General features: G+C 38.2%; 1 protein-coding gene across 2 annotated transcripts in view; it reads right to left on the bottom strand.

The window, feature by feature from the left end:
- TAFA5 (TAFA chemokine like family member 5) overlaps positions 1–24,374 on the bottom strand; it is a 624,707-nt gene that overhangs the window by 96,512 nt on the left and 503,821 nt on the right. The window contains exons 3-4 of one of the 2 annotated variants that reach the window (XM_082254399.1): positions 20,980–21,107; positions 14,150–14,194 (exon numbers count right to left, since the gene is read on the bottom strand). In XM_082254399.1, the coding sequence (XP_082110525.1) occupies positions 14,150–14,194; positions 20,980–21,107 (173 nt within the window). The remainder of the gene's footprint in view (positions 1–14,149; positions 14,195–20,979; positions 21,108–24,374) is intronic. The other variant, XM_082254398.1, reaches the window with a different exon arrangement.

Here is a 24,374-nt window from a genome sequence, read left to right as displayed (position 1 = left end):
AAGTTTTTTAGTCAGTAGTTTGAAAAACTGTCTCATTTTCAAAAAATGAAATGTTATGAAGGGTTTTTTTTTTTTTTTTCGAAAATTTGCACTTATTTGATTACAAGTAAAGAAAAGATACTATTAACATATGTTGTGTATATGAATAATGAAGCGTGACAGGAGGTGAGGGAAGGAGCAGATGTTGGGACAAATTCCAAGATACCATAGAAACACAGTTTAACATATTTCTTTTCTTTGTAAACAAGACTGAATGCACTTTTATTAATGACTTTAACAATGACAATTTTCAAAGAAGTGTGAAATAATCGAATCTGTTCAATCATTCCCTTCCCAAAACAAGATTCATTTGGAGCATTATGTTCAAGATAAGCAAACTATCCACCCTTTTGTATATTTGACACTGACTGCATGTAGTCATATCCAGTAGATATTTATTTCGTTTTAAAAGAAAGAAGACTTGGCATGAGATCAACAAGACAGAAGACTGTCTGTAGTAGGGTAGATGTCTCCTTGAGACTGGTAGGTGCGCCCAATTGCATATGAACCTGCCAATGAAATCAAACAACTTGCCTTTCTGGGTGAAATAGTGAATGTGTGGTTCACCACTTCTAATGAGAAAAGAGAAGGACCATTCAGGTTGTTATTACTTTCAAATTCAAAAGTATTCATTCATGCCTTTAGTGCAGGGATCCTCAAACTACGTCCCTCCAGCTGTTGCAGAACCACACATCCCATGAGGCATTGTAAAACTCTGACATTCACAGACATGACTAGGCATGATGGGAATTGTAGTTCCTGAACAACTGGAGGGCCATAGTTTAAAGACCCCTGTGTTAGTGTGTACAATTATAAACACTCTGATATTTGCCTGAGTAGAGTGGGGGGGGGGACCATATTCTTTATGGCTCCTCTTAGTTTTTATTGGTTTGTTTAATAAATGGCTAAAAAGGAGGCACCCAGACATGGGGAAATAAGTCAATATTCATTCAGAAGTGATTATATGAAGTGATAATCCAGTTAAAGTTTGTGATACCAATGCATTCAGTATGACACTAACCTGAACTATCACTATGAAAAATTTCTAGCTGCTAGGAAAAACTCCTCTTCCAGTCTGTTTGATAAAAAATGGGAAGCCTGGGTTGTTTTTTATACCTAAAATAAATATATACCCACAAGTGGTGATTAACATTGCTAACCTATTGATTAATTGTCCATGATATCCAAGAGTTGCCTTATCATTATTATCTGTTTGTTTGTTTATACTGTTGCTTGTAATGCCTGTACTACCTTCTATAATTACATGCTAATATTTGTACGTGTAAGAGTCGGTTCACACTAAGGCGACACGACTCTGTACTACTTCGGGGGCGACTTGTGCATTGCCATGCACCACGACTTCGGAGTGACTTGCATGGACTTCACATAATGGAAGTCTATGCAAGTCGCTCTGAGGTCGCCCTGAAGTAGTACCGGACCCTTTTTCTAAGTCGGAGTGACTTGTGTCGCTCCTATTAGAACGGGTCCTGTAGCGGTCAATGGACCGCGAGGGAGCGCGACTTGTCAGGCTGACAAGTCGCCTGACAAGTCGCGCTAGTGTGGATCGACTCTTACTGTTATTTTAATTTTTTCTTCGTTTGAAAAATCAATAAAAATGATGTTATAAAAAAAAAAAGAACACCTTGCAGACATATAGAGATTCCTCCCTGGTGTTAGTGTGACTCAGCTTCTATAGAAACATGTCAACAAGACAAGTAAAACTTAAAGTGTTAAACCCAAAACCAAAAATGGAATATACTGTATTGCAGCTTACCAAACATTGATATGGTGGCTGCATCAGTATTCTTTTCTTATGTTTTTTTCCTTCTGTTTTCACCTGGTGATCTGGCTAGTAACACACATTTTGCATTAGAGTGCCCCACTCTGGATGAACAAGGACAGTCCGGGAGAAGGGGAGTGTTAGATGTATTATTATATTTAGGTACTCTAACAAATTGAAGCACAACTCCAGCTAATACTTTATAAGCAGTTACAGCAAACAGTTTTTTTTCCTTTTGGGTTAAAAGTTTCACATAATGATTAAAATATGATCATGCTAGTGGTCACTGCTAGTGTCCCAGCTCTGTAACTGATACATTCTGCTGGAAATGTTGTTCTTTTTAAAAACAAACAATAGACTTACTGACCCGATCACAAGATGAAAGAAAGCCTAAAAAAAAAAACTGAATGCAGCCCAAAAATTGTAAGTTGCAACATAATAATTGTTTGTTTTTGGGTTTAAAACCACTTTAAGGAGACGAAACATATTACAGTGTAATTGAACTATCTATTTTAGATTTACCAGCAGCTATGTACATTAACAGCCTAACTGACCAGATATAAATTGAATGTATTGTTTAGGTACGCTATTACGCTACATACTGTAATTGAGTGGAAAACTGAAGAAGATTCTGTAGAGATAATATATTCAAACATTATGTTTTTTTTTTTTTTAGCAGAAACCCTACAGAATAAAATGGAAATTGTTGCAATACTTTATGTCACACCGTATTTCTGTAGCAGTCTTACAAATGCAGTTGTTTTTTTTTTTTTAAATATAATTTTCTGAATAAAAAAAGAAAGGAAACAGTAAAGTTAGCCATTTTTTTCTATAATGTGAAAGATAATGTTATGCCGAGTAAATAGACACCCAACCTGTCATGCTTCAAAATTGCGCACGCTCGTGGAATGGCAAAAAACATTGGTACTTACAAATCTCCGTAGGTGCGCTTTAAAAAGTTCTACAGGTTCTACAGGTTACCAGTTTAGAGTTACAGAGGAGGCCTAGGGCTAGAATACCTCACATGTGTGGTTTGAACACCATTTACATATGTGGGCACTTGCGTCTGCATTTGTTATGAACGCAAGCTCATAGGGACAGGGCCCTTTAAATTTTTTTTTCTCATTTAGTTTACTTTTTATTTTTACGCCGTCCCTTTAAAAAAAATGTTTTTGATCACTTTTATGTAAACATTCCTTGTAATAGAAATAAGCAGGACAGTTCCTCTTTAATGTGAGATCTGGGGTCAAAAAGTCCTCAGATCTCACATCTACACTTAAAAGCAAAAAAAAAAAAAAAAGTATTATTTTTCAGCATGAAAAAGAATGGGCCCCTTAAGGCCATTGGGAGGAAGTGATGTATGATGTTGCTCCGGTCTTCCAAGGCCATAGAGTCGAGTGGGGGCCATCTTTCCCTCACTTGACTTCCTGCCTAGGACCCAAAAGGACCAGATCATTTTCCCAGCTACCGACGGCTCTAGTAACTGGGGAAAACCAGGAAGCGACAGGAGAGGGGGCACCTCTCCCACCACCCATACAAGTGATTATGCCTATGGGACCACTTTTATGTGAAAGAGGACCACCTGCCCTGTAAGAAAATACCGGGGTTATGACAGCTACCTGCTGCCATAACCCCCGTATTTAACGTCAAAGTACCGACGTAAAACTGCGGCGGGCGATCGGGAAGTGGTTAATATCTCCTGGACAACATGGCTTGGCAACATGAAAAGATTTTATACATATTACTAAAAAGTAAAGATAAGCTGGGTTTTGTTGGAATATGTTCTAAACCACAATCGGTAGTACCTGTGGGAAGTTGTTACATGATTGCATCCTCATCAGACCAATCTGCTGTGGCTGGGGCATTCCCCACCTTGCAGTGTCACGTACACAAAGATTCAGGGATGCTTATGCTGTCATTGACCTAATATGAGCACATGGTTAATGATGTCACAAGCATCCATGCCCTGATCCACTTGTGGAACTGTGTTGTGGGGAATGTCCAAGCCACAGCAGATTGGGCCAGTGGCAGCTTCCCACGGGTTCTGCCAAATTTAGGCAGAGTTTGGGCTGAACCTTCCTCTTTCTCCCTCTATTAGGCAACTAAGTTTACATACTAATGTTTGGAATATATTAGTGCTCCGCATGTATTCTAATGACGTGTACAAAGCTAACTTTGCAGATTCAATGCAAGGAGAAAGGGTTTTAGACATTTTTTATCATTTTGCACTCTCTATAATTGACCTTAATAATGGGCTTTGCATTAGACAGCATCACTATCAGGAGGATTTTAGTCACAAACATTTTACTCTCAACTCAAGCTTTTTACCAATGTTCTTGGCTATTCTGGTTTTGAATGTGGAGAAGGCCTTTTACAATGTATCTTCGCTCTGGCCCAGAAAAGCGTTGAATATTATGGGGTTTCAAGGAGCAATTGTTACTTTTTGCCAAAATTAAAATGTTATTTCTGGGATGCTTTCCTTTGCAAAAAGGCAAACATGACAGAACACCTACTCCCCCCTACCGTTAGCAATTTGGTAATCCAATCATTGATCCGATCCTTGGCATCCCCAAGCTTATTTTAAGTAATCAAAATAGTTAACTTTCAAATAAAATTGGTTCTGTATGTGAATATGTGTGATGCCATTTTTAGTCTCACCATAAATTACATTTAAAACATATGGATCCCAAATATAATTGTTCCTGGACATTTGGAACATCAACATAATGTATGACCTTCTTATCTAGATGTAGCTCTTTTATCAATGCAACTTAAAGTACGGAATGCTACTCTAGAAATGGAGAAAATATTTAAAAAAAATTAGAGATCAATCTTTACCAACTTATCAAAAAAAGTTTTATCTTTTGAGTTTGACCCACTGCACACTTAAAGAGGAAGTAAACCCTCCTCTGCAAGTTGTACCTATAGGTAACCCTATGATAAGGCTTACCTATAGGTACTGTAAATATCTCCTAAACATGCACCGATTAGGAGATATTTACCTTACATGCAGCCAGTGATGTCACTGGCGCATGCGTTCTGAAGGAACGGCCGCTGGTGCCGTTCCTTCAGAGCCCCGTGCCGTGACCGTCGGTTCCCGCACACATGCGCGGGAGTGACGTCACCGTGGCTCCGGCCAATCCGATTGCCGGATGCCGCGATCCCGGAAGACTGAACATGTCGCTCCTCATAGAGGTAAGCGGGCGGCACGGCAGGGGCTCGTTCTAAGGTAAGTATTTCATAATGAGCTAGTATGCGATGCATACTAGCTAATTATGTGTTTCTCTTTCAGGGTGAAAAAAAAATGGGTTTACAACCTCTTTAACTCTGCTTTTAATCAATTCAGAAACTAAACTTAAGATCTATATGTAGTAGAAAAAGTCCATGATAACCTTCCACCAACTCTCTGCAAATATCTTGAGGTATAATATTCATAGACACCAGCACTTTTTTTTGCTATTTTCCAGTACTTTAAATGTCACTACTACATTATTTCAGAGAATTAGGAATCCATTATTTTTACTCTGCATTTTAAATCAGAAAAATGTCCCACCATTCATTACATCTATAAAGAAAACTGTTAACTAAAGACACAATTTTGACATGAGGAAAAGTTAGAAAACTCTTATGTCTCATTCACAGATGGAAAAAACAGGCAGTCTGGCAACATCTTTGCTGCTTCTTTACTGCCTAGCAAAGCTCTTCATTGATTTTAAAATGCTGTGCGGAAACAGCTGTGCACATGCATGTGTTTACAGAAGATATATATATGGCATTAATAAAAATATAAGCAGCTTACAAATTAAGTTTATGTACACACAATCAATAATCGGGGAATAATAATAATTTATGCAGCGCTGAAACAAACAATAGTGAAAATCACAAAATATAGTGTCAACATAGTCTGCATGCGAGCAGATATATTAGTCCAAATGTGCAAATCAGATCAGAAAAACTTCCTCCACCTTCGAGTGGAGAAATATAACAATATCTCTTCAGCAATCAGTCAAAGTGAAAACTCACCAAAAATAAATGCTGCCAAGTAATAGGCAGCAAAAATAGCATTTCCACTCCACACAAACGTCTGTATGGTAAAAAGGCACACTCTCCCAAATGTATGCCACCAAATTATAAGCAGCACAATAGCATATGAAGTATTGCAGGTAAATTCTAAATACTGGAGGCAACGGTCCTCATACGCCTGTCCTCGTGAAAAAGTAACAAGCCCAAGCAGAAAAATATGAATTAATAGTGTAGTAATTTATTGCAAACTTTAATTACATAAAATATTTCTCAAGGAGACATCCATAAATAGTAAATAAAAAAAACCCGGCAGAACAATGAAATAAAAAAAAGCTGCTCCTTAACTTACATCAACATCCACAACAGCACTGAACTACCATGGCAGCGTGTTATCACACATCCAAGCTTCACCCAACACATTTTGCGCAAGCACGCATCCATAGGTGTGAGTGCGGGCAGCCATATTTACATAGCTTATAACAGAATCCATGAGCTCCACCTTTTCCATGTGGGCGCCGATTTCTAATAATCAAGTTTTCAAAGGAAAACAGCATCAGTTTCTTGTAGTCTGGCAGTACTACATATAACATCTAGTTGTACGTATATACAACTATAACCACTAGGTCAAAAATACAAGTGCCATTTTCTAAGAGCCAGTTTATATAAAAAATGCAGTCATAGATATATGAATCTGCGTTGATTTATACATAATATTCAGGCATAAACTGCATGTGTTTAAGTTGCCTTGCCTTGTGACAAGCCAAAAATAATGCTACATGCAGACCTCAGCAGGTGTTGAAGCTTTGCACCTAACTCCATTGACTTCTATTGTAGCAATATTTGAGTAGCTTTATTAAAGCTTTAAAAAAACTTTCAGTTCCAATTTGAAACAGATCCTTACGCTATTGCTTATTGTCACTTTGAACCAGCTGCTAGCAGACTTCAGCGGCTTCTAGAAAGCTTTAAGTAGTGCTAAAGCCAACTAGCAGCTTGTTTTATGAGGCAGCCACCACTCCCATTAAGATCTGTGTGCATAATTTAAAAACTGAAACTGAATAGTGGATTCGTAGTAGGTTCCTTTTCAAAGGTGTTTGACCGGCAGTGGGGTGGCAATCTCCTCACTGCCTGTTTTAACCATGTAAATGCCTAACCAACATGCATGTGGTTTGCTATGCGGCCCCATTCACTTGATTTGGTCATGTCTGGTGGTGTTCCTGCCAGTCAAGCACGACAAGGTGTATATTTGTTCAACTGCACTGATACAATTTTTGCCCCCCCCAAAACCTATACCAGACCCTTATCTGAGCATTAAGCGTGGCAGGCCAGGAAAGGGTGGGGGGGCGAGAGAGCACCCCCCCTCCTGAAACATACCAGGCCACATGCCCTCAAAATGAGGGGTGCTTTGGCCCATGTTGATAGGGAAATGGGCCTCTTCCCAACAACCTTGGGCTGTGGTTATGTGGGTCCGAGGAGCAGGGGGCTTACTGAAATCTGAAAACATTGTACACCTACACACTCACCAAAAAGTGTCAAAAAGAAATAAAACACAGTTTTTGACAATTCCTTTATGAAAAAAAACAATGCCCCCCCATGTAGATCCATCGTCAATCACAATGCCCGCCACCACCGCCAGACCTGAAAAAAGTCTACCCACGACAACGAGATTCAACATGGGGACAAGGTATAAAGTAGTGCTAAAGTGGTGCTAGATGGGGACAAGGTACTTTGAGGTGAGGAGAGCCCCTGCCCTTAGGTACCCCCCCATGTTGAGGGCATGTGACCTGGTATGGTTCAGGAGGGGGATCGCTTGCTCGTAATCCCCTTTTCCTGGCCTGCCAGGCTCAATGCTCAGATAAGGCTCTCGTATGGATTTTGGGGGGAACCCATGCCATTTTTTTTTAATTTTGGTGTGGAGATCCCCCTCCAAATCTATACCAGACCTAAGAGTCTGGTATGGATTATGGTGTGAGCCCATTTCTGTTGCCAGAAATGTTTTTATTTTTTTCATTCAGCTGTCACCTGGAGAGGCCCGTTGACAGCTCCCATCCATTGTTAAGTATGCAGAAGCTGGCTTCCCAGGCCCACTACTTAACAACCAGCTATTCACTTTGCCCAATTAGGGCTTAGAATGTGCTGTGCAGTGTGAACGGACAATGTTTGAGCTGAGCGTATGCTCCGTCCGAACCGCTTGCCCAACACTAATGCAGAATATTTGATTTATCTTCTAAACCTAGAAAGAAGGGTCTATTGAACAATTTATCTTTAGGTTTTAGAACATAAAATGCCAGCAAAAAGTGTTTTCTCAATAGTGGAAACAAGTGGACACGTAAACCCTTCCGCTGCCTAAGCCAATTTTGTTTTTTTGCACACTGTTGTGCACTTTCATTCCATGTGAGGGCATATTTGTATATATGGTATTCTCTTTTGATATCTGGTTACTTTTCATAATGTCTAACTATATTGTGTTTTGATTGTACACACACCATTCTGACCTGAGGAAGCAGCACAGGACGTGAAACGCATCGCGAGATAATATGTAAAGTAGGCCCTCCTATATAATTTCATATTTTATGAATGTACATGAGTTGATCCCCTGATGAAGTCGTGGGGCGTGGCGCTACATGTCGGAATTGAGCAATAGGCAAAAAGGAAGTGTCGCTGGAGGACGAGCTCGCTGCTCGTGGATGTTCTGTCTTGCTTACTGCTTAGCAAGTGAGTGTTTTTAGTCGTGTTTTTAATTTATTTAAATAGGGTCTTTCTATTTCGTGGATTTTCACTTTTCGTGGATGGGTCCAGAATGTAACCCCTGCGATGGAGGGGGGTTTACTGTACACACAGAGGTGTCACTGCACCGGATAACTGAGACACCAGTCACTTTCTCCAATTTTTTTGCATGGTGATGGCATTTCACACACATGCATTTTTTGTACAATCAGATTCTATGATGTTAATAGTTTTTTCACCATCTATTTATAAACTTTCTTTGATATATTTTGTTATGGACACAGATCGACCACTACACTGATTTATATAGTTTTTTACAGTTTTTTGGAGATCTATCATTACCAGTCACTATGTTTTGATCACTGTATTCGCTTAGTGTGACACTGACATTTATGTATGGTTTTTATACTTTTTAGTCATTTGTTTACCACTGCATTCATTGTTATATGGACATTTGTCACTTTTAATATCTTCTCTTGATCACTCAATTATTATGTAGTTGTCACCCGACAGCACAGAACTAGCATTGTATTATTATATGAGTTTATAACTTGGCTCATGTATATGTATAGAGGGGTCTTTTTCGCATCTTTAAGACGGTTTGAATACTATATTTTTTATTTAATAGTATGTGTACAGCTAACCCTTTTTAGGGGATCAGTCTGTGTCGCTTTTTTTAATATGCTATAAATAACATATAAGTTTTTATAGTAATTACGTGCCACTACAGAACACAATACTGTCATTTGTAAGTGTGCAGTTTTTTTGGTTGGAGAACCATACTGCTGCTGTTTGATTGAACCTCTCAAAATTAAAAAATTGCTTTCTTATGCAAAAGTTAAAGCATTGCAGGTGTTTGAATTATTTAAATATATCAAAATCAAAATCTTGTCAAATTTTTAAATTAGAGAAAGGGCCAAGTGGTATGTCTGTTGTTGTTCTGAGTGGTTTGATTATTTGGACCTATGTTGTGATACTTGCCGTGGTCTTGCACTTTATAAGTAAATCACAGATGTTCTATGAATTAGCCACAGTCAGCCTTATTACTTTTATACCAATGCTCCTTTCATACAGATTTCCTTGAACATTGCTAAAGTTTACATAAAACAAGATGTTAGCACCTGCTAAAGATCAAAAGATTTAAAATACACACTCAGTGGAAACATTGCATGGTTGGTTTATTCTCGTCATACCTTGAAGAGAGGATCTAAGAGGATAAAACATTGAATGAATAAATTTACCCAGCATAAGGTACAAGCTGTACAAAAACTGAAAGTTTTGTGTGCATGTATTCTTGCTTTTTTCAACTCCCCCTATGGCATTACAGTCAGAATTGTTAATTTTACCACCTCAATACTGGGCACTTTTACTCCCTTCCTGCCCAGGCCAATTTTCAGCTTTTACTGCTGTGGCACTTTGAATGACAATTGCATGGTCATGCAACTCTGTACCCATATGACATTTTTATCATTTCTTTCACACAAAAAGAGATTTCTTTTGGTGGTATTTAATCACCACTGGGTTTTTTAGGTTTTGCGTACAAATGAAAAAAGACCAAAAATGTTGAAAAAAATATGCTTTTCTTGGTTTCTGTTATAAATTTTACAAATAAGTAACTTTTCTTTATAAATTGTACTCAAAATTTATACTGCTACATTTATTTGGTAAAATAACCCAAATCAGTGTATAATATTTGGTTTGTGTGGAAGTTATAGAGTCTACAAGCTATGGTGCCAATCATTAAAAATGGATCACACCTGATGCACTGATGACCTATCTCATTTCTTGAGGCCCTAACATGCCAAATATCCCCCAAATTTCCCCTTTTGTGGAAAGTAGACCATCCAATGTACTTATTAAGAGCCATGGTGAGCTTTTTGAAGTTGTAATTTTTCCAATAAATCTTTGGAAAATGAAAAAGAATGAAATAATGTTTTTTTTTTCACAAAAATGTCATATTATCAAGTTGTCATATTAACAATTTATTTCTCACACATGGCATAGGCATACTTGCAACCACACCCTGAAACACATGGTGATACCACGTGTGAGACTTTTTTTTACAGCCTAGCCACACAACATCCAAGGAGTAACTTCAGGCATTAATCCACTTTAAAACCAAGCCTTCTTCTGACACTTTTTGTTCACAAGTAAAAATCTGTATTTTTTCAAGAAAATTACTTAGAACCCCCAAAAATTATAGTATAATATTGCAAGTATATTTTTGTAGCAGACCCCCTTGAGAATAAAATGGTGAGTTTTGCTAATTTTTATGAATAAAAACATTCTTATATTTTTTTGTGTGATAAAATCTACAGAATAAATATGAAAGACAGGAATAAAAATCTAACACAGGTTCTGACCTTTAATGGTATAAGACAGTAGGGGTCCCTACTGGTGAGACTTCCCCCACCAACTTTTTATGTTTCTAACCATGACACAAAACATTTTAAAACAAGGTTTTAAATGGAAAAATACTATATCCTATAATGACTGCATTTCATGTGGATTCATTATAGGTCTGCAACATACATTTATTTGGTAAAAAATAGAAAAAGAAAGTGCGCAGGATATATAAATAAATAAAGTAAAGCTGCAAACTTTAGATCCAGTGGAAAATAATCGTAATTAAAACAGCAAGTGCGCTAAACTTTTGTGACTATACCAAATTAATGGTATCCCCCTTGTGAGTTTCCAACTATTCACTGTGATAGTGCTAGTTGTGAGGAAATGTGATCTATCTGATATCGCTGTTACCCTTACATAAGGAGCAGTATCATATATCAAATAAATTAACTCAATTGTCATAACATGTTCTTATCATTAAATAATGACAACAAATGGTGAATGTGTACAAACATCTCATATGATGAACATAATAAAAGTGCAAAAGTCCATAAGATCAATGGTGCATTTCAACGGATTCCAAGTGATATCCAGTGACAAAAAAACACAGCAACTAATTGTGACGCCCACCACCTTAGCTGGACTAGCCCCTTACCGGAGCAGAGAAATATAAGGGCATATATATACACTGTTATCCAGGTGAGAGATACCGTGCCCAGGTGAAAATGGGGTAAAAGATGGAAGGACTCCTCTTATACAGAGGAGGATGTGCCTCTTACCACACCGCCAATAAATATGAGCTTGCTTAAGAGGCTCCCCTGGGGATAGGTATCTTCTTATGTGGTTGGCCAATACCTGGATCAGTCCCTCTTGGTACCGATAGCAATGGTCCTCACGGATTGTCATGCAAAAAGAAATCGACCAATAGTGCAATACGTTCTGAACTATTTATTAAAAATGAAAAGGATGCACTTACATTTGGTGACTCAAACAAAGCGGGAGACAGAAACCAAGGGATCGTGAAGCCGCGGCCACCTGCAGTGCGGACCACGGCGCAGGAACGTGACGGTGCGACGCTCCTCTCTGACGCGTTTCCTACTAATGTGGACGTCAACTGAGAAAGGAGAATTCTCCAAATGTAAGTGCATCCTTTTCGTTTTTAATAAATAGTTGAGAACGTATTGCACTATTGGTCGATTTCTTTTTGCATGACAATCCGTGAGGACCATTGCTATCGGTACCAAGAGGGACGATGCTCGCAGGGAGGGAACCGGAAGGGGTGGAACCGGTGGCAAATTCAAAAGTGTAAAAACACTAAATGACATGATACAAAGCAGTGATCCTAGCGGATCACACTGTATCATTCCATTTCAGCACAGGATTGCACCTGGTCACTTTTCAAGTGTCCTGCCTCTGCTTTTCCAGTGCTTTGTGCCTGGAAATTTTTGAACGACCATGGCGTCCAAAAAGTGTTTTTTGCGCAAAAACACTTTTAGACAAACTGGAAAACAGCGACAGCGAAACAGAGTTACTTGAAGAACTGAGCGATAGCGATTCGTGGGAAAATTTGTCATCAGGTACGGAAAGTGACGACAGCGACGATTCTGATGTCTCTTTCTGGCACATAGCTTGTGGAATTTGGGAAGTATATCAAATGATTCTTCAGAATTTCCAACAGAGCTATGTGTCAGAAAGAGACATCAGAATCGTCGCTGTCATCACTTTCCATACCTGATGACGAATCAATATCGCTCAGTTCTTCAAGTAACTCCGTTTCGCTGCCACTGTTTTCCAGTCCATCTAAAAGTGCTTTTGCGCAAAAAGAATGCTTTTTGGACCCCATGGTCGTTTTCTATTTTCCAGGCACAAAGAACTGGAGAAGCACAGGCAGGACACTGGAAAAGTCACCAGGTGAAATTCTGTGGTGAAATGGCATGATACAGTGTAATCCGTTAGGATCACAGCTTTGTAGCATGTCATTTAGTGCATTTACATTTTTGAATTTTCCGTCGCTTCCACCCCCCTGCGTCGCAATGCTCGCAGGGACAGGAACCGGAAGACAGGTGCGGCATCGGCCGAGCACACAGCGGAAGCACGGCAGGGGATCGCAGGGGAAGGTGAGCTTTAAAATGTAAAACAACAGATTTCTATGCAAAACAATGTACCGCTTTTAGCACAGAAATCTGGACATAATCAGAGGGGTACACAAGAAATTGAAAAATTACCCAATGAGGAAATGATAAGCAATGACATATAAACTTTAGATGGTTGTGGGTGATCAATTGCATTTCAAATCTCCTATAGCAGCTTGTATTCAGAGGAATGCAATGTGAACATGATAAGAGATTGATTATAAGAGACTTGCTTTGCAAAACTAGAGATCACATTTGCATCTGCAGAATAGGTTCACATGGTTGATGTTTAATGCTGCAATGTAACAATTCAGTTACATAATGAAAAGCCTTTTCTTTTCTTCTCTCTTTCATATAGTTGAATCGGAAAAGAATGCTAATAAAGTGTCAATAGCTCATTCAATAAATTGCCTGTACGTTTTAAAATATACTACCGCTCATGTAGCCCTTGCTTAATTTTTTTAAATTGATGAAATAGTGATCTAAACATTTTGCTCTTATATTGACAACAATCCAACACACTTAAATGTCATCAGTGTTACCTGAATACACATAATATCCAGGAAAGAGCTAACCTGGCAGAGTTCAGTTTGAGCTGGATTTGGTGAACCCAGCAAGAAGTTCACAGGCCCAAAATTAGCCCTAAACCCCACTGAGGACTATGAAAAGCAAAACTTACTATTTGTTTTTTTGGCCTTGTTTGATGCTAATAGTCAAGCACTTGTTAAAAAAAGGATATGGGTAGCTGGGTTCAGCCATGGAGTAACGTGTATCAATTCACAAAAGATAATAAAAACCTACCATCCAGCAGGGAGAGGGCATTTTTGTATGCAGTTTAAAGGGAAATATTAAAACTACACAAATCCTTTAAATAATAAAGCTGTGGGATTGCTTTGTTTGGTGGTATGAAACATCACAATGTTGTCCTTTAAAAAAGTACAGTACAATTGAATGAAAATAAAGAAAAAATGGTTTCCCCCTAAGATCCCACCCAGACCCTTATCCATGCATGCAAAAAGGGTGGCCAGAAAATGGAGGGAAGCCAGTGTTCCCTCCCTCCATCCTGTACCAGCAGAATCACATGTCTTTCAATATTGGGGGGTACCTTGTTCCATTGCTGAGGGACAAGGGCCTCTTCTCTGCATCCAGTCTACCAAAAAAAAACAAAAAAGAATGTGGGGGTTATTTGGGAGAACTTGTAGCAGAATTTGGAAGCCAGGGCTACAGATTGTCTTCCACTCCCAGACGAATGATTTTAAAACAAAAGGCACTTATGTAAATCTATTGTTCATGTCATCCAGCAATTTAAAACCATAGTCAAACACAGCTTTCAGAAATATGAAAACATCATTAATCATGGCATCCAGGGATGTACATTTTTGTCGATCAGGATAATTGAACACCTACCAATGTTATCCCACTGTATTGACATAGCACCAGGGATCTGTCATTTAGTGGTGTTAGTTCAGCAAATGTACATTGGTAGGCATCAGATTGTCACCATGATGATGACCATGATGTCCTCAATGCTTCTTCTGTCACAAATACCAGCTCCCTTGTGCTGCTGGAATGTAAACACTTTGATGGGGATATCAGATGAGGTTACTGGCCAAATAAAGTCATGACCATATTTGGTCTGTGATGTCATTCAGGATACTCAGCACTGTGATTACATTACAGAAGTATTGGGAGTTCAGACAGGCAGATAGCCAAAAACATCTGCAACAGTTTGGTAGGTCTGCTTTTGCCTTGAACCAAGGTTCATAACAGCAGCAATGCCTTTTCAGAAATTATAATAATTTTAAAAGCAACAAATGAATTAAGTAGGCAATACTTTTTAGATCTAACTTATGCTGGCAATGCACAATGACAGTTTGTTTTAAATAAGATCTGTCAGGTCAGCAAAATTTACCAATATCAATTGTGTAGTGAATTGTATTAAATTCATTTTTTTTTTAGGTAAGCATTTACACTAAATAGATGTGGTAAATTGTATTATTCTCACAAATCACATATAAAAGTAAAAAAATTATATATACAGTATCTCACAAAAGTGAGTACACCCCTCACATTTTTGTAAATATTTTATTATATCTTTTCATGTGACAACACTGAAGAAATGACACTTTGCTACAATGTAAAGTAGTGATTGTGCAGCTTGTATAACAGGGTTAATTTGCTATCCCCTCAAAATAAATCAACACACAGCCATTAATGTCTAAACCACTGACAACAAAAGTGAGTACACCCCTAAGTGAATATGTCCAAATAGGGCCCAAAGTGTAAATATTTTGTGTGGCCACCATTATTTTCCAGCACTGCCTTAACCCTCTTGGGCATGGAGTTCACCAGAGCTTCACAGGTTGCCACTGGAGTCCTCTTTAATTCCTTCAATATCATGTTGCTGGTGGATGTTAGAGACCTTCTGCTCCTCCACCTTCCATTTTAGGATGCCCCACAGATGCTCAATAGGGTTTAGGTCTGGAGACATGCTTGGCCAGTCCATTACCTTAGCAAGGCAATGGTTGTCTTGGAGGTGTGTTTGGGGTCATTATCTTGTTGGAATACTCCCTTGTTGCCCAGTCTCCGAAGAGAGGGGATCATGCTCTGCTTCCGTATGTCACAGTACATGTTGGCATTCATGGTTCCCTCAATGAACTGTAGCTCCCCAGTGCCGGCATCACTCATGCAGCCCCAGACCATGACACTCCCAACACCATGCTTGACTGTAGGCAAGATACACTTGTTTTTGTACTCTTCACCTGATTGCCGCAACACACCCTTGACATCATCTGGACCAAATATGTTTATCTTGGTCTCATCAGACCACAGGACATGGTTCCAATAATCCATGTCCTTAGTCTGCTTGTCTTCAGCAAACTGTTTGCAGGCTTTCTTGTTAATCATCTTTAGAAGAGGATTCCTTCTGGGACAACAGACATGCAAACCGATTTGATGCAGTGTGCGGCGTATGGTCTGAGCACTGACAGGCTGACCCCCCCACCCCTTCAACCTCTGCAGCAATGCTGTCATACGTCTATTTCCCAAAGACAACCTCTGGATATGAGGCTGAGCATGTGCACTCAACTTCTTTGGTCGACCATGGCGAGGCCTGTCCTGAGTGGAACCTGTCCTGTTAAACCGCTGTATGGTCTTGGCCACTGTGCTGCAGCTCAGTTTCAGGGTCTTGGCAATCTTCTTATAGCCTAAGCCATCTTTATGTAGAGCAAAAATTATTTTTTTAGATCCTCAGAGAGTTCTTTGCCATGAGGTGCAATGTTGAATTTCCAGTGACCAGTATGCAAGAGTGAGAGAGATAACATCAAAATAAAAAAAAAAACCTGCTCCCAATTCACACCTGAGACCTTGTAACACTAACGAGTCACATGACACCGGGGAGGGCAAATGGCTAATTGGGCACAATTTGGACATTTTTACTTATGGGTGTACTCACTTTTGTTGCCAGGAGTTTAGACATTAATGGCTGTTATTTTGAGGGGACAGCAAATTTTACACTGTTATACAAGCTGTTCACTTACTACTTTACATTGTAGCAAAGTGCCATTTCTTCAGTGTCGTCACATGAAAATATATAATAAAATATGTACAAAAATGTGAGGGGTGTACTCACTTTTGTGAGATACTGTGTGTATATATATATATATATATATATATATATATATATATATATATACATTTTCCAAGTTTTTTTGGTTAGGTTTTCTGACATGACAGGTTCTCTTTGCCCTCCTATTCCTGATGCTAAATGCTGCAGAGAGCAGTGCCATATAATGATGTGTTGCTCCTGTACCCTGTGAGTCCAGGGTGAGGGTTAGAACCTTGAAGTCCTGGGCTCAAAGGAAGTGGGTTGAATGATGCTGGGTGTCATACAACTGGAAGAGGAGTGGTGCTGCATCATGGGATGGAGACTGCTGCGTACAACTTTAAAGATCAAGTGAGGACAGTAAAGTATACAGTATATGTATTTTTATTTTTGGGAGCTGGGATCAATTGATTTATATCACTATATATTATTATTTACAGTATAATAATATTTTGAAATTATTGTGTACTGGTATAACATTTGTTTTAAATCATTTGTTAAAAAAAGTTACAAATACGTAAGTTTATGACAATGGCTGCAAATATATATACTATACTATACTATATATGCTGTATTTATATATAAATATATATATATATATATATATATACATTGGATACAGAGAAGTGGCTTTACTTCTGCCAACTGCAATATGAAAACTGTTCAATCTATGGGTAAAGCTAATTTAATTTCTAGCTCAAATAGCATGTAATTGTGCTAATAGAGAGGAGTGCTTTGTTGCTTTATCTGTAAATAAAGTCTATTAAGAAAGTCACTTCCCTTGTCGAATGTAGATCGTTGGTATATTTTACTAGCTAAGCATGGAAATCTGTGTCAGAGTGATTACACCTTTTATTCACTGTGAGCTCTCTTTTTAGGTTCTTGAAACTCTTTAATTTCCCACTTCAGCTAATTTAGCAATAAAATTACAGAGGTTTAGTGAGGTTAGCTACTAAGCAATTGGAGCATGAATGTTCTTTTAAGTTCAATTCAATGAAATCATATCATCTATAAGAATGAACTCATTAAATAACAATTAGGCAGAAATGGATCAGTGATAAAATATATACAGTTTGATAGTAAAATTAATTTATTTTTTCAACTGTATAGAACATTTGGTAATGCAATAAATACAATTAGATTTTTGAGGTTCATTTAATCTGTGATATTTGCGTAACAAAAAGATGATTAATCGAAAAAACCACATGTCTGAGCCACTACATAAGTAAAAATTGTTGTGGTCCTATGTGTGCACTATTTTAAAATACTATAACTACCACACTGGTCTATTCAGAGAGTTATTAGTTAGGATACGATATACAAGTTAAATAAAGGAAGTTGGTTTTATATTTTAGAAATTGCAAGACTTCAAAAAATGTTGGGCAGTAACGTCTGCCTATCAAGTGAAAAATCCTTGCTAGAAAAACAAAATTTAACCTATAAGTAGTCTAAGATCATCTTTGCATTATAGTTTTATTTGATATCTTAGTTGATATCTCCAGCAACATGGGATGACCCATGATATCCTAGCTTCTTTACGTTCTCCAATGGCCACAGATTGACAGTTATTGGTGGAAGTACAAAATGCTGAAAGCTGAAGGCAATGAAGCATGTTAATTCTATTGTGTGAAGCAGGCCTACAAAGCTGTTCAACTTTGAAATTAATTTTCATTGGTCTGTTGATATTGAGATAATGCAGTACTAAAAGAAATTCATTTTATTGGCAAATCACGGAACCTTATGTCTGCTTCTTCCATCTAATCATGTTAGAAAAAAAAATAAGTAGGAAAAAAAAAATAGAATTTTATCCTGAGTTGGTGAATGATGGTTAAATGTGCTACTACACGTCACCAAAATATTTTTTTTAAAAACTGTACAATAAATGTTCAGACTACATCTATGGCTGCATTTGCTTTACACTTACAAATGTTACTTTCAGCTGAAGCATACATCAATCTTGTGAAATGGAAAAAGTCCTGGGTAAAAATGGTATGTTTAAAGACAGTTATACATCAAAGCATCTATCAACCATTAATAAATAGTCTGTTGTCTTTGACAGTTTCTGACAGTCTCTGACAAAGATAGGACATTGGAGCTACTTCTGCGCCTGCAGCAAAGAGTAACATGTTTGGCCAGTATGTTCCTTTTTCCTTATCTAAAAGCCTTACAAATTAGAAGTGAGCATAAATACAAAGCACCGTGCAAATATGCATAATCAAATAAAGAGTACCTTTATTTTAGTCAAGATTTGTTTACTTTTATTGTGAAAAAAAAAACCATTTGTTTAAAATGGGAAGGACTTTTTCATTACCCCAAAATTTTAGTTTGCTTATTACTGGTAATATTAATTTAAAACAGTGTTAGGGCTTCATTCGCATGGGTAATCGCACCAATACGGTTTGAATGAGCCATTGTTTTTGAACCTCAGTGACTGTTACTCCCGCTCACCCTCTTCCTGCCTTATTACACCACTTATCCAAGTAAAAATGTTTTTTTTGCATTTTTTTCTCAAATATTGTCCTACCTAATATTCTGCTACATTTTGTGTATTAGTACTGCTTGGGCCTTAAAGAAGGGCACACGCCCCAAAAAATTGTCCTGAAAATTTGAATTTTAGTACAAATAAAAAAAGGTATCAGGGACAGTATCAATTGTTCTTTTTGCACATGAAACCTTCCTGAGCTGCATGCAGGCAGCCTATGGCAATGAATTCAGATGCAGCTATACAGACAAAGCCCCATGTCAACATTTTCCATGTCTATATTTAAAGCCATGCACTCAAACCTGCATGCCTGTGAAATTTTGACATGCGGCTGTGTCTGTGCAGGCACTGCATCTGAATTTGCTTCCATAGGCTGCTTTCACACAGCTTTGGAAGGTTGAAGACAAAAACAAATGCAGTGCCGGCCCCAGCACTAATGTGAATAAGGCATAGATATTGCTGTATTTTGTTTGTCTATCTGGTGTGTTGGTTTAAACATTTTTTCCCCCCAGTCTATGCTTTAAAGTGTCATTAGGAAACATATATTTTTTTCCTGGGTGTAGTACTTATATTATATTGATAAGAATATTACCTGGCTACCCTGATCGGAAAGAATCATGCACGAGCAAGTGACCAATCTTCTTCTTTAATATTTAAATGGAACTATAGAAAATTGCTGCCGGGTAGGATTTATTGCAGAAGAGATTCTGTATGTTTCTTCTGCAATAAAAGCTTCTGTTTAGCCTGCCAGCAATATTTCTCATAAATGTACAGCTCAGAGTACATTCTCAGCATTCTTGGGTGCCAGGATGAACTGGATACAGGAATAAGATAGCCGAAGATTACAAACCCAACAAAAGAATGGGTGAAGATGTCAGTAGCCAATAGGTATAGCAGATTTTACTTTTACTTTACCACTACCTGCATGGTAAAACACCAGGCCAGGCCAGGGCTCTGGGCAGTGGTGCCTTGTGTTTTTTAAGTGTACAGGACTTTTTACTGATTGAACTTCATTGAAATGTCACAGTGTGGCATTTTATTCATTTCTGTGCAACACAATAGAAATAGACAGAAAGTGAAATGTGAGTGAGCTGTGGGACAGAACAATGCAAACATGTTGCAGATTTTCACACCCCAGCTCATTTGTTTTCTGTGTGCCCTTTACAGAGACCGGTGTTTTTCAAGTGCAGAAATGTGACAATCTCCACACAAGTGCGAATAAGCCCTAAGAGATAAGATTATGGTTTACGTTATGGGCTAATTTGAGGGTTAGCGCTAAGAATAGGGTGAGATTTAAAAAGATTTATGGGTAATACTAAGAATAAGGGTATATGCTCTGTACAAATAATTTAAGGATTTTCTTTTTAATTTGCATTTTACACCTTTTGTTTGATTTTATTTTTAGATAACACATGGAAAAACAGATACCTGGGTATATTACCAGCCAAAAAAAAAAACATATCTAGTGAAAAAATATACCAAAATTTGACTCAAAATGCAATAATATATAACATAAAGTATAAATATGTAAACTAACTACATGCACATGCCACAAAATTGCTATGAGATATTTTTATCACTTTCAGTGGCTGAACCTAGTGAGTATGCGCTGCTGGGAGAGTGGAGTGGGGTTAAAAGGATGAATGGGGAAAGCATGGATTTGCTTTATTGTAAACAAACATTGTGTTTGTAAGCCGTTATAGGTACAACATTTTAGGTCTGTTATTGCTATATATGCTATTTAGACCTTCAGCACAATGCATTTTCTGTCGTGTTAGTCACTTTTTCTAATGTGATGCATTTATAAGATATCAGCATACAGCTTTGCCTTTTGACACCCTTTATTTACCGTAGTTGTCTTTATTCGCCCACCCGGTTGTGTACAGGTCCAGCCTGATTTGTTCATTAATAAGTCACAGTCTTCCCCTTCTAAACATGGAAGCATTTCACACCACTGTTTTGTTCTTATAATACGTGCTGTAGAAAGAAGAAAAAAATGACATAAGTACTTTTGTTCTGATCATATGCTTTTCTTGTATAACGTCTTCCATTCAAAAAATTATTACAAATCATAATTATATTTATTTTGTACCAATTAAACACATTTTAAAGATTAGTGAGTTTTTGTGCATAAAATGTTTTCCTATTTATATTCCAAAATATAACTTATATTCCAAAATATAACTTATAAAATAAATTATTTCTATAGCAACATGCGGCATACATGTTAATGCCTAATTAGAATAAGGTATTAAAATAGCCTAATAGCTTATTTTTTTCCACATATTTTATATAACATTCTTCCAAAGCCATCCCTTTGCACATTTCAAAGACAATATGTTTCTCTAGTAATTTATAGCTTGCATGCTGACAGTGCATACAGTATATAATAACATAAAATAATTAAGTCCTCTTTTCAGTTAACCAATATATCTCATTTTAGCTGAAGATAAGCTGCAAACAGTGTTTTCCAAGCTCCATATGGCACCAGATTTCACTTGAGCCCTTTGACCATCTTGCTTAATTCTTAAACTGGTGTTGTCAAAATATGTGTGTTTGGTTTGCTCTGAACACTGCATTTGCTGATCACTCATTCATACAGTCACCAACTGCCAGAAACATGCTAAATCTCCCAAGTGGGATACAGAAAAAAATGTTGACAACAAAAAGTGAGATAAAACTTGTGTGACAGCCATAGATCAGAACATTCTTAGCTTCATGTAAGATATGAATGATTGAAATATACATGAAAATATTCTCAAAATCCTGCTTGCAATATCTGACTAGGAATTAAGAAGATTGCATGTTACTTCCATTGACAACTGAAACGCTAAGGCATTAAAATCTAAAACCATGTACAGTATGGCAATGCTTTTTTTAAGGGTAACCTGTTAAAAGATTTTTAAAATGAAAACAAATAAATCAAAGCCTTTCTATTCATCAGCAAACCGAGAGTAAAAATTAAGCTATTATAGTTCACAAACTTCATGGATGCATTTTCCTTCAGAAGAAACAAATTTGATTATTTTAAATTGTCTTGATCCCAGGGGCTACATTTTGGAAAGCAAACACCCCAACATATCTTCTAAGAGGCACAATGTGTATTATGAAGACAAGTTTTTGAAAAATGGGGAAAGAAAATGAACATGATTTCTTTTTTACATTGACAAAAATTGTCAACGTAATAAAGTCGTTTTCACACACAGCACAGGCATAATTAGAATTCCACCCCAAATCACATTTTTTTACTTCTTCTGAGTATGGTGATACCGCATGAGAGACTTTTTCAATGTTTGGACTGATTATACAAAGGACATTGTATCTTGTGTATCACCAAAATCAATTAATTGTATCAAAAACAGTGTACTGTAAAGTGGGGTACACACTAGTAGAAAATCTGCCGAAAATTCCCATCCGAGGTAAAATCGTACGATTTTCAGCTAGTGTGTACACAACTTTAAGCAGCCGATGCTGAAATTTTCAACGAAAAATTACGGAGGGACAAACACCAAAATTTTTATTGTCCATCCCCAGACGACCAATTTTCCTTTAATGTGTATGCAGTACGTCCGTGAAAAATCGGATACGAAAGACAGCGCATGATCTGAAGTTGCTGACAACCCAGAAGTCTAGGAACAAATGTCCCAAAAAAAAAAAATCGGACGAGAAATTTTGTGAACGTTTATGCACTGTCAACTAAGAACGGTTATGAACGCTGAGCAAGAGAGAGAAAAAAAGGAGGATATTTCATCCGATTTCTGTCAAGTATGTACGGGCCTTAAGGGTTGCCTCTGTATGAGTGGTCAGGGAATTTATCTTAGTGTAGGGTCACCTATAGCAGTCCCCTTTCCTACAAGCCATACAAGCCTTGCCTACTGGTACTATAGGTGACTGCCCCAGAAATACCATGTTCATGGGCTAGGAAGTAAAAAGGACTGAAGAAATGATGAACAAAAGAGTTCCTGTGGTTCCAGGAGTGCAGCCATAGCAGGGACTTCTGTCTTTGCAGAACATAGCCTGTGGGACATGCAGAAGGGTCAGTTCAGGCAGGAGACAGAGACATGGTCAGCAACAGGCAAATGATTGGTCTAGGCAACAGGCAAACATATGGTCAATAAGCAGGCCAGGGTTAGTACAGGTTGCAGGCAGAGGCAACACTGCACAGCTGTGATGGAGATCAATAAGACTGCTGGCTGCACTGGTCTGGGGACAGTAGGACTGGTGTGGCAGTGATCAGAAAAACTGTTACTGGCTGCACTAACCTGGTGTGGCACTGATCGGGAACACTATTTCTAGATACACTGGTCTAGTGACCCTGTCACTGATGTGATGGTGGTCTTCACTATGAATGACTGCACTATTTGGGCAAGTTCACACATGAGGTTGGGGTGAAAAACTTGCAGTTGAGCCAAGAGTTTCCCAACCACTTCCCCATTTGACTGCAGAGGCAGCAGGCTGGGGGTGTACAGATGCCGAGGCTGTGATGCTTTTCTTCACAGCTGTGGCAGTAATTTTACCACCTGTTGCTTTTGGCAGACATAGCATACATCAAGCAGGATCCTTTTAAGTGAAGGGGGCACTTGTGTGTAGTCTCCAAGGGGGTAAAGCAGGTGGCGAGAAGGTGACATAACACATCGGCACCACCTAAAAAAGCTCCATGAAGAGCGATCTGAACACAGATTGCTCTTCAGAAAGCAACACACATGGGAACAAGGCCTTATGGGGACACTGGGACTGGTATAGCTTTTTTTTTACATGCTGTCACCAGAGCAGTGCAAGGTCATTATGGTGACATTGTACTGCTGTGGCTATTGATCTGAGACATTGGCTGCGGCACTAGCATACAGTGTCATCAGTTTAGTCATTTAGTCAGTGTCTCTGATAAATACAGTAGACACAGCAGCACAATGCCACCATACTAACACTGCACTGCTGGGGGAATGGTTGATTTATTTGCACTCTGAGTGCTTTCTACAGTCCTATTGCCCTGTACTCTGATCTGAAATCTGCTGCGTCTGAGGCTCTTGTCTGGGCATTTACAGTATGCACATGGGCCAGATGGAAAGAGGTTAGATAAATTACTAATTTTACCCTTTTTTCACCATTTAGTTGCATCTCAGTGCTGGTATACCGCTTTGCAACCATTTCCTAGCTACATGCATGTGCTCCAGCAATAGTTGCATGGCATTTCTCTTGACCAAGCCTGTGAATTGTTTGCTTTAAACCTGAATTTCAGAAAATCAG

Source organism: Pelophylax lessonae (genome assembly GCF_965119305.1).
Source record: "Pelophylax lessonae genome assembly, chromosome: 4".
In the NCBI taxonomy this organism is placed as follows: domain Eukaryota; kingdom Metazoa; phylum Chordata; class Amphibia; order Anura; family Ranidae; genus Pelophylax; species Pelophylax lessonae.
This window is presented reverse-complemented; position numbering and strand designations above follow the sequence as displayed.